This window comes from Poecilia latipinna, unplaced genomic scaffold (assembly GCF_001443285.1).
Source record: "Poecilia latipinna isolate Pla-1442-1.1 unplaced genomic scaffold, P_latipinna-1.0 Scaffold834, whole genome shotgun sequence".
Classification (NCBI taxonomy): Eukaryota; Metazoa; Chordata; class Actinopteri; order Cyprinodontiformes; family Poeciliidae; genus Poecilia; species Poecilia latipinna.
This window is the reverse complement of record NW_015113450.1, coordinates 198,816-215,333: the sequence shown is the minus strand read 5'-3', so window position 1 is coordinate 215,333 and position 16,518 is coordinate 198,816. Positions and strand designations below refer to the sequence as shown.

The window sequence follows — 16,518 nt, the reverse complement described above, 5'->3', positions numbered from 1 at the left end:
AAATAACTTAAATGTGTTATAGAAACTATGAGTTAGACCCTAGCTACTCTAAGCTAGCTGGTTATGCAATGTTGGTGAAGAATTGTTCAGTATTTGTTTGCCTTTTACTGTACGGTAAATGGACAGGAAAAATGCAGAAGACAGAAGGGGAAGATATGCAGCCAGGGCCTGAGAACGGGTCATTGAGGATCACAGCACATTGATGACTGCAGCCTTTTGGACATGGTGCATACACACTACCAACTGAGCCAGCCAGCGCCCAATAACTAGTTAATAATTAATACTTGAAAAGTTTTGTCTGGTGTCTCAGACTTTATGTTCACATTATATAAGATGGTTGACAAAAGAGAAAGCTAGAAAAGCGGGTGGAAACTAGGACATCCATAGAACCATATGAGTGGGAGGAAAGCAAGGAAATGGGACAGAGGATAAGACAGCCACTGACTCAGAGTGAAAGGAGGAAGAAGAGGGTGTGAATTTTGATATAATAAAAGAAAAACAATAAGAATTTTAAAAAACGACACAGCTGAAAGCGTGACTGGATATTGTCTAGGTATGGAAATTAAGATTTTATTTAACATGTTTTTTTTTCATTATTATTGAAAACTTGATACTCCTAAAGAGAATTCTGATTCAATCCTTGCACTAGAATCATAGCAAGAGTGATTCACACACACCATTTTAATGCTGTGTGTGAAAGTGGACTGAGGTATTCTGAACGCCGATCTTTCCTTTATTGTAAAAGTTCTGAAGAACATCTTCACTTACTTAGATGGAGCACTTGATTTAATACTTTTCTCAAGTTTCACTTCTCATACTTGTCACATAGAGCCATGGGGCACCGGCATCATCATCAAAGCTGGCATCAAAGTAAAACCGTTTTTTTTTTTTTTTTTTGCTCAGATGCAAATAGCTTTTTATGTAAATAAAGTCACACAGGCTCGCTCAGAGTAACTTGACAAGAGAGGGAGATCAAAGGAAATTGGCATTTCTTGGCACTAATGTGCGTACATGTGCTCACATTATTTCAGAAAATGTGGAGGGGTAACCATGGAAGGTAACTGAGATGAGCAGAGCAAGAAACGGAGAGATGGTATGGGATGGCAGGATGCAAGAATAGAGAGGGAGAGTTTGGGTGGCTGAGAGAGAGTGAAAGACGGCAGAAGGCAGAGAGAACAAACAGTGTCAGGTTAATGTTAATAGGGCCAAGGATCTTGTCCTATTAAATATAGATGACTCTGTTATGGGACATGAAATATACATGAAACACTGCGTTGACATCTATATCCTCTGTGTTAAGAGCGATGTCTGAGTAGACCAATAGGAGGAAGAGTACTTCAGTTGGGAAAAAAGAGGTATTGTGGAGAGAAACAAAGGAAGGAGGTACAGAAACACAAAGAAAGACTGTGTGGGGAAAAAAAAAGATATCTAAACAAGACAAGGAACATGACAGTATTTGATCTGAGGCCAGTTGGGGCATCTTTTTTCCCCTCTTTTCTCCATCCACAGTTTTCTTTCCTGATATGGGGATCAATATTTTATTGTTGTTTCTTGTTGTGCTGCTGATCGGCTCCGCTTGAGTCTTAATCTGAGGTCTTCACTCCTCGCGGTCACGACAAGTCTCTTGAGACTTATCAACAGAGCAGGGCTGCTAACCCCTGATGTCCCAGCTGAAGCTCCTATTAGACTCACATAAATCCCTTAACCCTAGAGGTCATGGTACCTACAAGTTTTCTGACAAACTGCTGTTGACTTCAGTAGCAAGGCAGTTGACATGAGGATAAGAGTATAATAGCGATTTTCAGTAATTCTTTTATTTCTGGTAAGGCTCTCTGTATAGAATAGAATGTGAACTCTTTACCTCACTTCAAACAGAGAGGGGGAAAAGCCCAGTGCTATTAATAGACTTCAAAATTCCTTTAAAACTCCAGTTTTTCCACATTCTCTTTCTGTGCTACAATAAATCTGATGCTAAGTAAGGCTTTTAGCGGGACACTGAAGCCAAACAGTGATTGAATACAGATATATTTCTTGTACCAATATTTTTCCTTCACCGTTTTTAGATTGGTTAAAAAATATTGCCAGGAAAGGAATTTTTTTTTATTTTCTCAGTTTCTAAGAGTACTGGTAAAAGGAAAACAGTTGCTCATTGAGAAATATAGATGTTTCCCTTATGACTGTATCTGCTCATTAGCCTGCAGCCAGCATGCACAGAGTGGCATTGCTGGCTCTATACTGGCATGCTTGTTTTTAAAGTTCTGGGTCACTATGACCTTTTACCAACTTAGATCACACACCTAATCTTTGCATTTCAGTCTACTTCCACATTGTACCCACTAACAATTATTATTTTTTTCTTTCCTTATCCATGTAGTCATTGTTTTCCACCTATCCACGATAGACTTGGAGAGACAATGCTACAATGGATCAAGATTACTCTGCTCCTTCTGGGAGACCATGAGGTCTACCCAGGCTAGAAATAATATATAGTCTTTCCAGTGTATTGTGGGTTTGCCCCTGAGTCTCTTCACAGTGTAATGTACTTGAACAACTTCCAAAGGAAGGCATCCATGAAGCTTTCTCACTAGATGCCAGAAGCACATCAATTGACTCCTTTCAAAGTGGAAAAGCAACAGCTCTACTCTGGCCACCTGGCAGAGGATCCTCAGTTTAGTTACTTGGACCTGGAATCTCGTTCTTTCAGTCACAAGTCATATTTTTGGAGCGTATGTGAAGGTCATAAATCATCAATCAGAAGTATGCTGTAATTTGTATGTGTGTTTTTTTTTCCCCCAACGACTTCATATTACACCTTATTTGCTTTGGTGACTTAATGTTGTGAAACATTCCCCTAGTGGGGTTGAGTTCATAAAAGATAAATGGTCAATGTTAGGTACAAAATAATACAAAATTATAAAGGGACGAAATTGCCATAGCTTATTTCTTATTACTTCTGCCGTTGCTCAAACTTTTTTTGTTGTCACTTGTTTGGTTTTCAGTTGCAAGGAACCAGTACGAGCGGAGGGGCAGCGATGTCACCATGCAGTGCGGCTCCCTGGAAAGTGACGCGTCGGTGTCATGGAAGGTGAACGGGACAGACATCGAGGCCCAGCACCAGCTGAATGGACCCAAACTGATTCTGACCCAAGTTGACCTTGACCACAATGGACTCTACAGCTGCTTTCAGAACCCGCATGGAGAAAGACGTGACACCATCTTCCTCCACATTGGAAGTAAGTAACCGAGTATTATTCTCCAAAATGAGATTTCTACAGTTCTTCTGCAAGCAAAGATAATAAATGTAATACATTTAGTCTTTATTTGTGTTTTTATTTAAGAACGATATCTGTTACAAGTGACATTTTGTTTTAGCATTTTTGTTGTTTTCTCCGTAACACTCTTTAGCTAAGTGACAATCTTTATAATACATTTTAACGTTTGAATACTCTTTCATATTTGTTATGTTGGTATTAACCAGGAATTGTCATGGCATTCCTTAGTGTTGTGCCTTACACTAGATGACAAGTTCTAATGATTAGTTGTTAAAATGACATTTGGTCTTTTTGCCGTTATGACTGGCTATTTTAGTAGTCATACAAAAGATGTTTAAGTGTCAATTTAACAGCATTTTTTGAATGGCCTGTGTGATGGCAGCAGCCTCCTTTGAGATCCATTATTTTGATGGGGATGGTTTTATACGCTCAGTCTCTGCATAGTAATGCTGTTGAGGTGGGATTGACTTGTGAATGATAGGACCCCCCTGAGGATGGTTGGACTGAAAATGTCTTTGTCATATATAGAAGCTTCATTGTGGGGGGAAAAAAAAATAATAAAAAAATAAGGAAATCAGAAATGGTTGAATTCCATTGTGTACATTGCATAATGGAAACTGAATACTGTCATTATGTTAAACACATGGATTACAGTGTATGTAATCCTATCAGTTTGGAAGATTTCGTAGGATATGTCTAACTGATAGGACTATCCATTCATCCATCCATCCATTTTCTTTACACCCTTGTCCCTTAGTGGGGTCAGGAGGGGTGCTGGTGCCCATCTCCAGCTAACGTTCCGGGTGAGAGGCGGTATGTTGCAAGGCAACACAGAAACAAACAAACATGCATACACTCACACCTAGGGGCAATTTGGAGAGGCCAATTAACCTGACATGTTTTTGGACTGTGGGAGGAAACTGGAGTACCTGGAGAAAACACACGCATGCACAGGGGGAACATGCAAACTCCATGCAGAAAGACCGGGGCCGGGAATCGAACCCAGAACCTTCTTGCTGCAAGGCAACAGCTCTACCAACTGCACCACTGTGCAGCCTATGACAGGACTATATATAATACAATAAAAAATAGGACAATAACAGACTGACAAGAACATTGTCTATAAGTAGTCCAAATTTAATATGGCATAAATAACGTGAATTCATGGATCCTATATATCCTACAACAATAGTTCAGCCAGGTGGTAATGAACTTTTATTTGGAACCCTTTGGGCTCCTTAGTGCATTGTTAGTGCATGTAAATAAAATAATGTACATAAGTGGTCTCCTCAGTCACTACAACTGGATCCAAAAGAAAATTTTTAAGATGTGACAAAACAGGACTTTTGTGACTTTGATCCAAAAAAACAAAACCTGCACCAACAGCATGATGCAAGGATTTCAATGTAAATCCTTGCATCCTTTTGGCCATTTTTGAAGCCAAAAGGATGTCCAACAGGAACTGGCAAGGTGTACCTAATAAAGGGATGAGTGAGTGTACTACAGCTTGTAAGTAAACCAATAGTTGAGTGATTTTTCTTTTGCTTCATACTGTGATCGAGAAACTTCCATCTTGTTAGTTATTCGTCACTAAATAAAAGGATTAGCAATAGTAATATAAAAATATACTAATTAAATTATTTGCAACAGTTTTCTGGCTGAATAGTTTCCACATTTAAAAATAATATTAATCCCATGACTTGAAAAGCAAAAGCTAGTGTTGATTATAAAGTGCATCTTTTCTCCCTATACTTATTAGTTATGCTACTGTTGCTGACTTTAAAATAAGAACACTAAGTGAAAAGGCATTTATTCCCATGTTGTTTTTATTTCTGTTATCTTGAACAGTTCTACAAATCACATTTGAGCTGATGATGAAGACTGATTTTTTTTGTTTCTTCTTTTGAGAAGCCACTTTAGTTATGATGTTTTCCTAGTCACTGCAAAGGGGCTTTGGAAATGAACGACTGCCACCTAAACCTATTTGTGCTAAAGTAATTAAAGTATAAACAAACAGAAGTAAATTAAGCTAAAGCAACACAAGTATGAAATTATTTTTGAAAAACGGGGTCAGTTATAATCTCACTTCATTTCATTAGTAAATCCTGCCTGTGTGATTGCATCTGCTTGTCAACAGAGTCGATAGTAAGCCAAGCCCCCCCCCCCCCCCCATCAAAATTGCACTGCCGTATTGCTGTTAAATGTAACATTTCCATGCAAATGTTTGATGAATGAGACTATATGGGAGCGTGACAGTTTGGTTAATCATATTGGCAATGATGAATTACCAAATGCTAAAACAATACTGAATTAATGAGACTTTTATGTTATGGTAGATTGTGTCAGCAGGGTGAATGATGCAATACATAAACAGTCCAGAAAATTTGTGGATGGAGATGGAGAAAAAGGACTGAAATGCAGATGTGTACTACATGTCTCTGTGCAGCCCAGTGCATGAGTGTGTTTCCCTTCGCCAGGCGTTGTGTTTCTGCATCATAATGACACTTTGGTGGTCTCAAACTATGCATGCAAGAGAAAAACAGACTTTCATTGTGTAACCATTCATCAGGGGTCAATTATGACTCTGTGAGAACAATACCTTTGTGGTCTAGCCTGGCATTGGGTTTAATTGCCTTGTTAAGAGTTGCTGATTTTATGACATGTTCAAGACACACACTGGAGCAACATTAATCCTGTTACTGTATACTGGAGAAACTCTTATCAGTCTGTTTGTTCTTCATCTGATCTCCAAATTCATCTCTGTAGGGTGTCTGCATTTCCATTACATTGAGTGTCACCTCCAGAGGTTGAATGTGACACGCAGTCATGGCAGGCTGCAGTTCTTGTGATTACCATCATGATAGTTTGATTTTATGCAGTGTTTATAACTCACACCAGGGGCTTGTTATGTTTCTGAAAGATAGCAGTGTGATCTGGAGAATACCACAAAGCCATCTGTCTAGTTTTATTTTTTAATTCATTTTTTTGGTTTATCTCAACAATGTTTTTTTTTTTTTTTCTTCATTCCTTTGAAATCCTGAGATAAAATCTTATTTCAGACAAAGGATCGATACCGCAAGTGCTGTCTGCCTTCACTTTTCCTGTTCTCTGACTTCAGTTCGTGGCCACATTTGTTAGTTTTTTGTTTACACTGGTTCACATTAACAACAGACGACGTCATCGGCTAACTCTCTGTGTGTGCCTGCTGAATTTATGAACCGTGTCAACAAAATGTCAGCGCAAGGAGACAGCAATTGTGTGTTGTGGAAAATTCTCGTGCCGATGCAATGTCTCCTTCCCTTCCTCTTTGCATTATTTCAACACTTTGTAAAAGCGTGGGATGCTTACATTTTCTCTGACACTTTAGATACAAACAAAGCTTGAGTGGCTTCAAAAAAGTACACGGCAGTGAGCATGAATGTCAGATGGCGTAGCAGCGTGGATGTGAATAGATACACTACCCTACATGGGCCACAAGGTGTGTGGTAATCAGTGGGGTCTTTAGAGAGTGTTGATTTTTGATGACACATTTGGTTAAACATACGGAGCACTTTGAAAGGAGGCAGAATTAATGTAAGTAAAAAAATTGTCAGGCAGTTGAGTCCTAAACAAGTTGTCTGTCGCTTGTTGTTTAGTGTGTCAAGCGGGAATAATCAGTACAGGGGGCACTGAATTAAAATATGAGTGTTTATCATGAGGAGCAAATGAAGCTGAAGTTAGTATCAGATTCTTAGCTCACAACATGGTGCTAAAATAAAAGGCTACTTGGATGTTTTATAAAAATATCTGGACTGCATTTTAACATAATCTAGTTCAAAATCTAAGATATTCTACTAAATTGTGGGCAGAGGGGGCTGTAGACCCAAATCAGAGGTGGTGATACAGGAAATATGGAGTCAGAGTCAAGCCTGTAATGCATTCCTCAATCCTCGGAAATTATTTAAAAAATAGTTTGAAAATAAAATGAGCTGGGGACATGAGAGGCAACTTGCCCTTGGTGCTGGAACTGGAGCAGCAATGTTTGTGTCCTGATAGTTATTCAAGTCATTTAAGAGTAGGAAGTCCTAGTTCATTAAAAATATTATTTAATATAGAGTATAACAGCAGGTCCGGTTCTATCGGTATAGTTTACATTAGTGTGATTCTGTCCCCGTTAATTTTGCTATGGTGTTTCAGGTGCTGAATTATGATTTCTATGAAAACAGATAAGATATTTTGAACCAACAGCAGTTTCTAAAGGAGTGCCTTTTGTTTTTAAATATAATTCTGACTATGCAAATGCACCTACAATCTTCTCTAACCCTAAGTTCTGCTCCTGGTGTGTATTCTTCCATATTTGTTTTGACTGGCAATTTGACTTGTTTGGGTTACATACAAAGTTGTTTCCCTTCATCATAAACAGTACTTTTCTTAAACTGGCCAAATATTGTCGCAGTGTGTGGCGCAGGTCGCATGACACAGCTAGAAAATTGCTGCAGCCGATACGATTTCTTCCACTGTGAGCTTGTTTGCAAAATGTAAAACCTAGACTCTTAGAATCAACAAATAATGGTCAAGGCCTAAAATACAAGCAGCGAACTTCAGAATAGACAAATTTGTATAAACGTAATGCTGCAAAAATAATGCTGCATAGATCATAGATGTGTGAATGACACACAATTCACTCTGCATCACACAAACATGCTTTGACAGGGATCTTGAGCTGTTACTTAGGACCAGTGACATCCCTGCCTTGAACCACCAAGATGATTGATCTTTGGGTTTTACATACAAGTTTGAGAAAATGTTATTTTCTTCTGAATTTGACTTTGTAAATCTCTGAGAATCCAACAGCCTTGCACAGTAAATTCAACTGCATGGACAAATATATGGTGTTAAAGGAGTCACCTCCTCTGTCATGGAAGCCATCATTTCACAAATCCTGTGATCTGGCATTTAGCGGTGAAATTGTCATAACCCTCTGTCCCCCTCCAGGCATGACAAATCTTGCAAAGTCTAACACCTCGTTGATTGTTATTCTGCTACTCAGTCACTCAGCATGCCAGCTGATGGAAGATGGGGAATTTCCTTTCCTTATCCTTATTTTTTTTTTATCTTAAAGTAAGGAATGTGAAAAAAATAGGCCTATCCAAACCATTGCTATAACTAGCAGCATCATCCTTGTTTCAACTTAAAAAGGCACTTAGAGAGAGGCAACTGACAGAGAGCAGCAGATTTATTCATCGGAGGTTTCTGCTGACTGTTTTAGTTCCACATGAGGCTCTAAAGTGTATCTAATTCTAAAGATACAGTTGAAACCAGAAATGTGCTTACATTTCACAAAAAGAAACATACACCTTATTTCTCACTGTCTGAAGTTGGATCAGACCAACCCTCTGTTTGAGGCCAGATAGAATTATCAAAAGTATCTCTATTGTCTAAACTCCTCAGTAATGACAGAAATAATAAGTTAGATATTTAATTATTAATGTTCTTCAAAATTAGAAGTCTGCATACATTTCTTCTGCATTTAGTAGGAATGGATTTGAATCATATGACTTGGGTTGAACAAATTTCAGGTTTCCTTCCACACGTTTCTCATGACAGCTTGCTGAAATTCTGGCCTTTTCCTCAAGACAAAATTAGTCTAACCAAGTCAGGTTTTTAGGTTGTATGTTAACCAGCATGTAGGAACATCTGGACAAACGTAAAATGTCAATAAATTATGTACTGGTCAAATTAAAATGCCTCCTTTTTTTAATATTGGCAAAGTTAAAATATGCTCAGCACTGAGTGGTCAATCCTGTGTTGTGAGGGTGAGTGAAAGGAGGAGGAGTGAGTTATCTTGTTAAATTGATGTGCGCTCATACATGCACATGCACACCAATTAGTGTCTGTTTCCTTTTCCTGGGCAGCTTGTTTTGGCGTAATCCCTGCACACACACCCATTCACTCTGGGGATCTGCGCTACATTGCGGGGTAATGGAATTGTCTCTTTGCAGACAGATCGCGATGGAGGAGGAGGAACTAATGCAGCTCTGCTGGGACTTCCTCTTTAAACTGGGAAGTATTTGGCCCTGCATGTAAGGTCACTGGTGGAACTATTGAGCTTTTTGGTTAATTACTCCTCTCTCTTGCTCCAGTGTCTAATCATTACTGGTAAATAGAACATATAGAGAACTTGCAAACACTTAGAACTACAATTGTATCTTTATCAATCTTTGCTAATTGATTTGTGTTTCGGACAACTGAAGCAGCTGTAGATTAAAAAAGATGGATAAATATTGTCTTACAGTGTCAAATCCAGTGCATCCATTCTAGATGGACATAAAACCATGAAGTTAAGAAATTACTTGATCTAATTAATGCTTGATCTTTTTGTTATATTTTTGCAGACATAGATATTAGTGACCATGATCATGGGAAAGAAAAAGTGATGAAAATATGGGTGAACTGCAGTTATTACTGCCTTTGGAGTAGTCAACCACTTTATGTATTTTTTCTTGAATGGTGCAGCCCTTGTAAAACACAGAGAATTAGATGGATAGATACCTAGAGCATGAAGACCCACTGAACAAAGGATCAGTCAGCTGCGGTTAGAAACCAAAACCAGGGAATCCCATTAAACTGAGCCGTCAGTTAGCAGCGCACCTACTGTAGACAAGAATCCCGTTAAAGTTTTCTACTTTTTACTAACAGTTTCCCACCGCAAATTTCACAAAGCCAATTGTTTGTAAACATTTCTAATAGCAGAAAAGAAAAGTATGAAACTTGATGCATTTCCACTTGTATTTTAGGGCAGCAAATGTTCAAACAAATGTTAGCAACAGGTTTTGGTTAACTTCCGAACATCAACTTGTCAGGCTCCAAAAATACTTCACAAAGAGCAAAATGGCAAAAAGATATGTTTTTTTGCGTTCGCATCTAAATTCAGATTTGTCTGGATATTTATTTAAGTCGACTATGTGTTGTGCCTGCATATGAGGCAACATGGGATGTGGGTTACATAGGCAGGGACAATAACATCTTGCCATGTTTGTCCTTAGGCTCAGTCTGCCCCCCGCCCCCTCCAAAAAAAAAAAATCTACTTATCCCTGCCTACATTGTTTCCCAGTTCTCTCCTTATTTTCCACTTCATCCTTTTTTTTGTTTTTGTTCTGCTCTATATTCTAAATTTCCTCTTCTCCATTCCCTGCTCTGCTTGCAAGACAGCAGCAACGCTCATCATTTTATTGTAACAGACAACCATAACAATTGGGGAAATGGGCCTGGTTTAGAAACTCAGTGTGGAGCTACAAAATAAACTGGAATACATATGAGCAGAAGAATGTGTTTGTGTGTTTTTCTATGTATATATGCTGGATATCGCATTTAATCTGGAGAGGCAGACTGTTTATCCCTTCATTTTTTCTCAATGCTGTTTTGTCCAAAGGAGACATTGATGCGGGGAAAAAAATCATTAGCAGCATCAGGGATGCCCCGAGTTCAAGTGGTTTATGCATCTTGACTCGGAGTCAGATTAGGCTTCATCTTCTGCAAAGTCGAACTGAAGGGGAAAAATACCACTTGAAACATTTTGCAGTTTTGCTAATGTTTCTCAAGAAGTCTGAAGTCGGATATTCAAATCTACACATTACATTATGTTACCTCAGTCCAAATCTTCTCTTCTTATTTATCACGCTTATTCATCTCGTATCATTTCCTGCTGCACATCCGTCAGCACAGGTCTCATATCTTAAATTTCCGCCTGTACGATTCGGAGTGCATCTCATTCAATTCTCTCGTTTTCATCTGCTAATCCTCTTACAGCACCCCCCAGTTTGTCACATCCAACCTATTACTCTCTTCTTTTCTTGTCACTTTTGTCAAAGTAGTTTTTTGGCCTACCTTGCACTACAAAGACTGCTCCTGACACTCTCAAATATACCTTTTCTGTAGCTGTAAAATAATCATATTAGATTCTGTGTGAATTTAAATGTTATCCATGTTGCTAATATGTCCACCTTAGGAATAAAGACTGAGAATGGAATACATTGTAGTAAGTTTGAAGAGAGGGAGATTGTCAGATAGCCACATATTGTCAAGCTTCACTTTCTCTCTCTCTCTCTCTTTCAGAAACTTAGACAGGTTCGACAGGATGGAACACTGTAAGCTTTAAAATGTATGAAGGAGAAGTTGCGAACAGAGATATGATCAAGTCAGCTGAGTCAAGAAAAAGTCTAGCTGGGAAGAAGTTGAAGTGGAGGTAGAAGTGAAGTTGAGTTAAGCTTTGCAACAGACAGGGGGGCTTAGTTTGAAGAACTGCAGCCTAACACAGGAAATGGTGCAGGCAGAAAGAAGGCTCCAGGATCTTTATGAGGATTTTTTTTTTTTTTTCCAAAAGTGAGAGAGTATTCAGAGTGATGAGAAAATGCACCGCACAGGTGGTGCATGTTGTCGGCCAAAAACAATATGGATTATAGTGTTTTGCAGAAATACTCAAGCCCCTGGAGCTGTTTCCCCTTTAGTCATGTTACAACCAAATATTGTTTTTATTAGACTTTTCTGTTAAAACTAACGAATGAGGAAAATTATACATGTTTATTGTGCATTTACATTCAACATAACTCAGTAAGATGTGAGCTATGTGAGCATCGAGTCATTCTACAAGTTCTTAGTTGTGTTTCGGTACAAGCTAAATCCTTACACGTAAATGTTTTTATTTTATTTTGGGGTGATAGGCAAAATGAAATGCACGTCTACTGACCACTTTTAAGAGATTAAGAGATTTTAAATCTTTGTTTCCATGTCTTTTTGGTTCTTAATGATGCTGTACTTTGTGTTGGTCTATCAGCTAATATAAGCAGAATACACTGAAACTTATAGTTTTAGATAAAGTGTGGGGAAGCTCGAAATGCTTTCACAAATTATAGCAAGGTGTAGCATCTGCTGTGTGGCATTGTTGAGTGATAAAACTGAAGTTGAGAATTGGTCAACCTAAAATCAACACATTTCTGTGACAAAAATTAAACTTTTTTTTTTTTTTTTGAGGGAATTTTAACTAATTGGAGCAAACTTTTGCTGCTTGAGCATCCCTTCTAGTCTTCCAAAATATTTTCTCCCAATCCAATTAAATTTTTACTTCTCCAGCTTCAGTTCACTCAAATGTTCTGCAGACGGGGGGAAAAAAAAAAGACATGAAGTATATCTGGTAATTGGCACTGCTGCTCAAAACATTTTGGTATTCTGCTCCGTTTTGCTAACATCCCCGTTTTGTCAGCAAACTCCTTACAGTCACCCTTTGATGTTTTTACGTCTTTCTTTATTTGCTCTGTCACAATTGACCTCTCTCTATCTCTCTCTTTTGCCAATTAACTAGCACATATAACTGCATGGCATACATGGTGCTGTAGTGCTTTTCCCTGTAGGGTTTCTCTTGGTTGCCATTTTGTTTTGTACATCTGCCAAGAAGGTGAAGGTCTATGCCCTCTTGATTAGTGCCCAGTGAGAAAGAAATTTCTGCTTTGCCTCTGCCCTTTACAATCCCCATGTGTATCTGTGTGTACTGGAGAGAGAAAGACAGATGGATAGAGGGGGGGGGAAGACTTTGACCAGAAACTATTCCCTCTGGCTCAGTGTCCAGCGGTGAGGTTGAGCAGTTTTGTTCTCTGACGTCAAACAACTGTGAATGGTCAGATATGAAAACATGGTCACTCTGTGAATGTTTATGTGGATATGTCTGCAAGAAAGATCCACATGTCAGATATGTTTGAGACGTGTGCAGATGTACACTTCTGTTTAGCCACATACATATCACATTTTCTTTAGTCCGATTCATTTAGAAATAAAGATTGTTTTGGAAGAGAAATATACAACAAGAACTCAGGAACTTTTGAGTGAAACAAAATGCTTTCAACTGGAGCATTTTTTTTACTGACTGTTCATACTTCATAATGGCATTTAAATGCCCTCAATCCTTATTTGCACCTTGGTAGTGAAAAACAAGTGCACAACAAAACCTAATTTAAAAAATGTTTGAGAAAAAAAAAAAAAGCTTCTTTCCCTCCTCTCTTGCGGTCCTGAAGCCATCTACAGAAATACACAGCTTGGTCAGAAGGCAACCAATCTGAGCAATACCTCCCTTTTACTTTTTCTAAGCAAACTGTGTGTGTGTGTGTATATAGCAGAGTACATAGAGCTATTATATTCAGCTTATGAGCATTTAAATGTCCCCCTGCTGAAGAAAGCAGCAAAGGGGACTGGATTGAATGATTCTTGTTAGCCAAGCTCATTTGCACTCTTGCCATGCATAATTTGTACAATGCCATCTTGACCAATAGGATAGCATTTAGTCTTCCCCAATGACATTTCATAAGTTTAAAGCAAACAGGGAGAGGGATCTTTGACCATTCCTTTTTGAACAATCTCTCCAGATTTTGCACTGGAGACTGTGCAAAATCTGCTGATAGTTCAGGTTGTCATTCCGGTCTCTAGACTACGTTGAAAACAGAATAAAGTTTATCTTGTGTCTAGGGGCAATCATTTATATTTATATTATATGGATTGTTCTAGTTGACAATAATAGTTGAACCAGTAACTTTTGTAAATTTCTATTATTTCTTAATATATTTATTGAAAGTCCAATTAAAGGTTGTGTTTTTTCTAAAATTGTCAGTGTCAGATTTTGCTATGCTAATATAGTTCTTTTGTTTTATTCTTTCAGCCACCAGTGTTGTCAATGAGTGTAGAATGTGGAATGCATTTGTGTTTTCTACCTGAAAGCCTCTCTGTTTATTGACTTTATAGTTCAGTGGTTATGCCACTGTTTAGACACAAACTACCACTCACACACATAAATAAGATATAAAAGCCACAGAAATGAAGCTAAAAATATAATGTAAACCCCTGATGCATGTCTGACATTTTCCTCATTACTTTTAGACATTTTCATGACAAGCAGAAATAATCAAAAACAGAATGCCATTTATCGTTATTACTTTCATATTCTGCCACAGCCCTGGGCAATTAATCATGACAAATGGCATGTGTCACATGGAAATATTTCAATTTTTTTGAAGATATTAACAATGTTCCTCATTTCACTTACTGCATATTTTGTTGAAGTTAGAAAAAAAAAAAAAATTTTATTAGGTATCTGCGCAACAATACACTGATTTTAAATAAATGTATTTACAAACAAAAAAACAGATATGCTTTGGAGCCTCGTATGGTCAACTTGCATATTCATAAATCATATTTTCTTGCATAGGTCCCTATGCATGTATGTAATGGACTAGGCTCTAAGATTATTTCATGCTTCATGATAAAAATGCCTTCTCTATTTAGTCTACTGGGGCAATTTGTATTTGATGCAGCCAAACTAATCTGGTCTGCTGAAGGAGATTGGTCCTCACTCACTCCCTGACTTATTAAACCGATAATAACATACAGGCAGCCTGATATGCCTCCTACATGTGCTTCAAAAATGAACTCTGCTTGTGCCTCTATGAAAAATAAGAGAGAGGAAAATATTCTGCCGTTTTCACTCCTGAGCAAGGCGTATATTATCCTGACTAAATTCCTAGAGGGAAATGGGAACTGCTGTGAAACACAAAAGAAGAACATTAAAAACATTCAGTTTTTAGATAATAGTAGATGGAAAAAGTCTAACTTAAAAATTGTAAGCATTCATTACTCAAAATGTTTTAGTTAAAGCATTCTGTTTCGCATATACTTCTTGACAGGAGTTGAATTTGAGGGCATCATCTTTTATATTCTTTGTTTTCTATCCCAGTTAAATTTACTTTTGATATTGAGCGGCAAAGAGGTAAAATGTAATATGTGATAACGGTGATTATCTAATTTAGGTTTAACCATAAGAGGTGCAAAAAGAAGTTTAGTAACAATAAGAAGTCAATGCAAATTCCAACTTTACACTTGGTACCAGCTTATGGTTAGCTAATTGAATTCTTACAATTTTTATAAATCTTAAATGTCTTCTCTGTCACTGTTTTCTTTTCTACCTAGATGCATTCTTGAAATAATTGCTCAAAGTTGTAGATTTATTAAACTAAGCTTTCCCTCATTAAATAATAATAATAATAATAAAAATAAAAAAAAATCAGCTGATATCTCGACAATTGCTGCTCTAATAGAGTTTTCGAGGATGCTGGTCTGGAGCGAAAGCAGGTCTGAGCCTGGACTGTGACTGTGGATATATGAGATAATTTCTTTCCACTGTGAGACTCAGAATATACCGAACAGAAAATCTCTGAAAAAATAAAACAAGACAGATCTCAGAGTTTCACAGAATTGCATATAGGGACTGAGACATCTTGTGTTTTGGATAAACAAACACTGCCTCCTGGACTTGCAGACACTCAAACACCACCACCAGAAGCGTCCTCAGACGGACCCATGCACACATGTTGCGGTGGGTGGATGAAAGGAGTTTCGCACACACACAAGCTCCTGTGTCAAATGAGCCACTCGTATTGTGGAAAAACACAGGGATGTTGGTCTTGGCCGGACAGGAATGTGGGCCAACTCGGTGTTCTGAAAGTGTGTGTGTGTGTGTGAGTGTAACCGGTAAAATCTCAGTTATTTGTAAAAGCTTTGCTTCAAACAGTTAGCTCGCACCTATGTACATATGGACACAGAGTAAACACACTCGGCGCAAATCTAATTATCTGTTGGAGAGTTCCAGTAATTATGACAGTTTTGACATTGTACTAGTTGTAAAACAAAAAAAAAAAGGTTGTGGGATTTATTTTATTTTAGAATTTCATATCTTTACTCTATGTTGGAGCTGTGTATTTACGTTGCATTATTCTCTTTTTAGCCTGTGATTCTGTTTCTCACGCCTGTTCTCTTAAATATCAACGTAGATGTGTGTGTGACAATACTCAGTTTAAGAATATTTGTACTTTTTGTTTCACATGGATAATGTTTCACATGGATAATGATTTTAAGCAAATGATTACAGGTATATCCAGAATTGTTTCTGTTGTTGTTTTTTGTTGGTTTACAGCTATTTACAACTGAACCTGCAGTTTATCACAAAGGTTTAGGAATACATAGGTCCAACTAATATATATATATATATATATATATATATATATATATGTATATATATATATATATATATATATATATATATATATATATATATATATATATATATATATATATATATATATATATATATATATATTTTTTTTTTATTTTTTTTTTTTTTTTTTTTAAAAAAAAAAGTTAAAAAAAATAAAAAAAAAAAAGGGAAAAAAAA

At 37.4% G+C, this 16,518-nt stretch overlaps 1 protein-coding gene across 3 annotated transcripts in view; it reads left to right on the top strand.

Moving 5' to 3' along the window:
- The window catches only part of cntfr (ciliary neurotrophic factor receptor), a 249,873-nt gene that overhangs the window by 141,434 nt on the left and 91,921 nt on the right, over nt 1–16,518 (top strand). For all 3 annotated transcript variants that reach the window (XM_015047586.1, XM_015047587.1, XM_015047588.1), the window contains one exon: nt 3,000–3,233. In XM_015047586.1, coding sequence (XP_014903072.1) covers nt 3,000–3,233 — 234 coding nt within the window. The remainder of the gene's footprint in view (nt 1–2,999; nt 3,234–16,518) is intronic.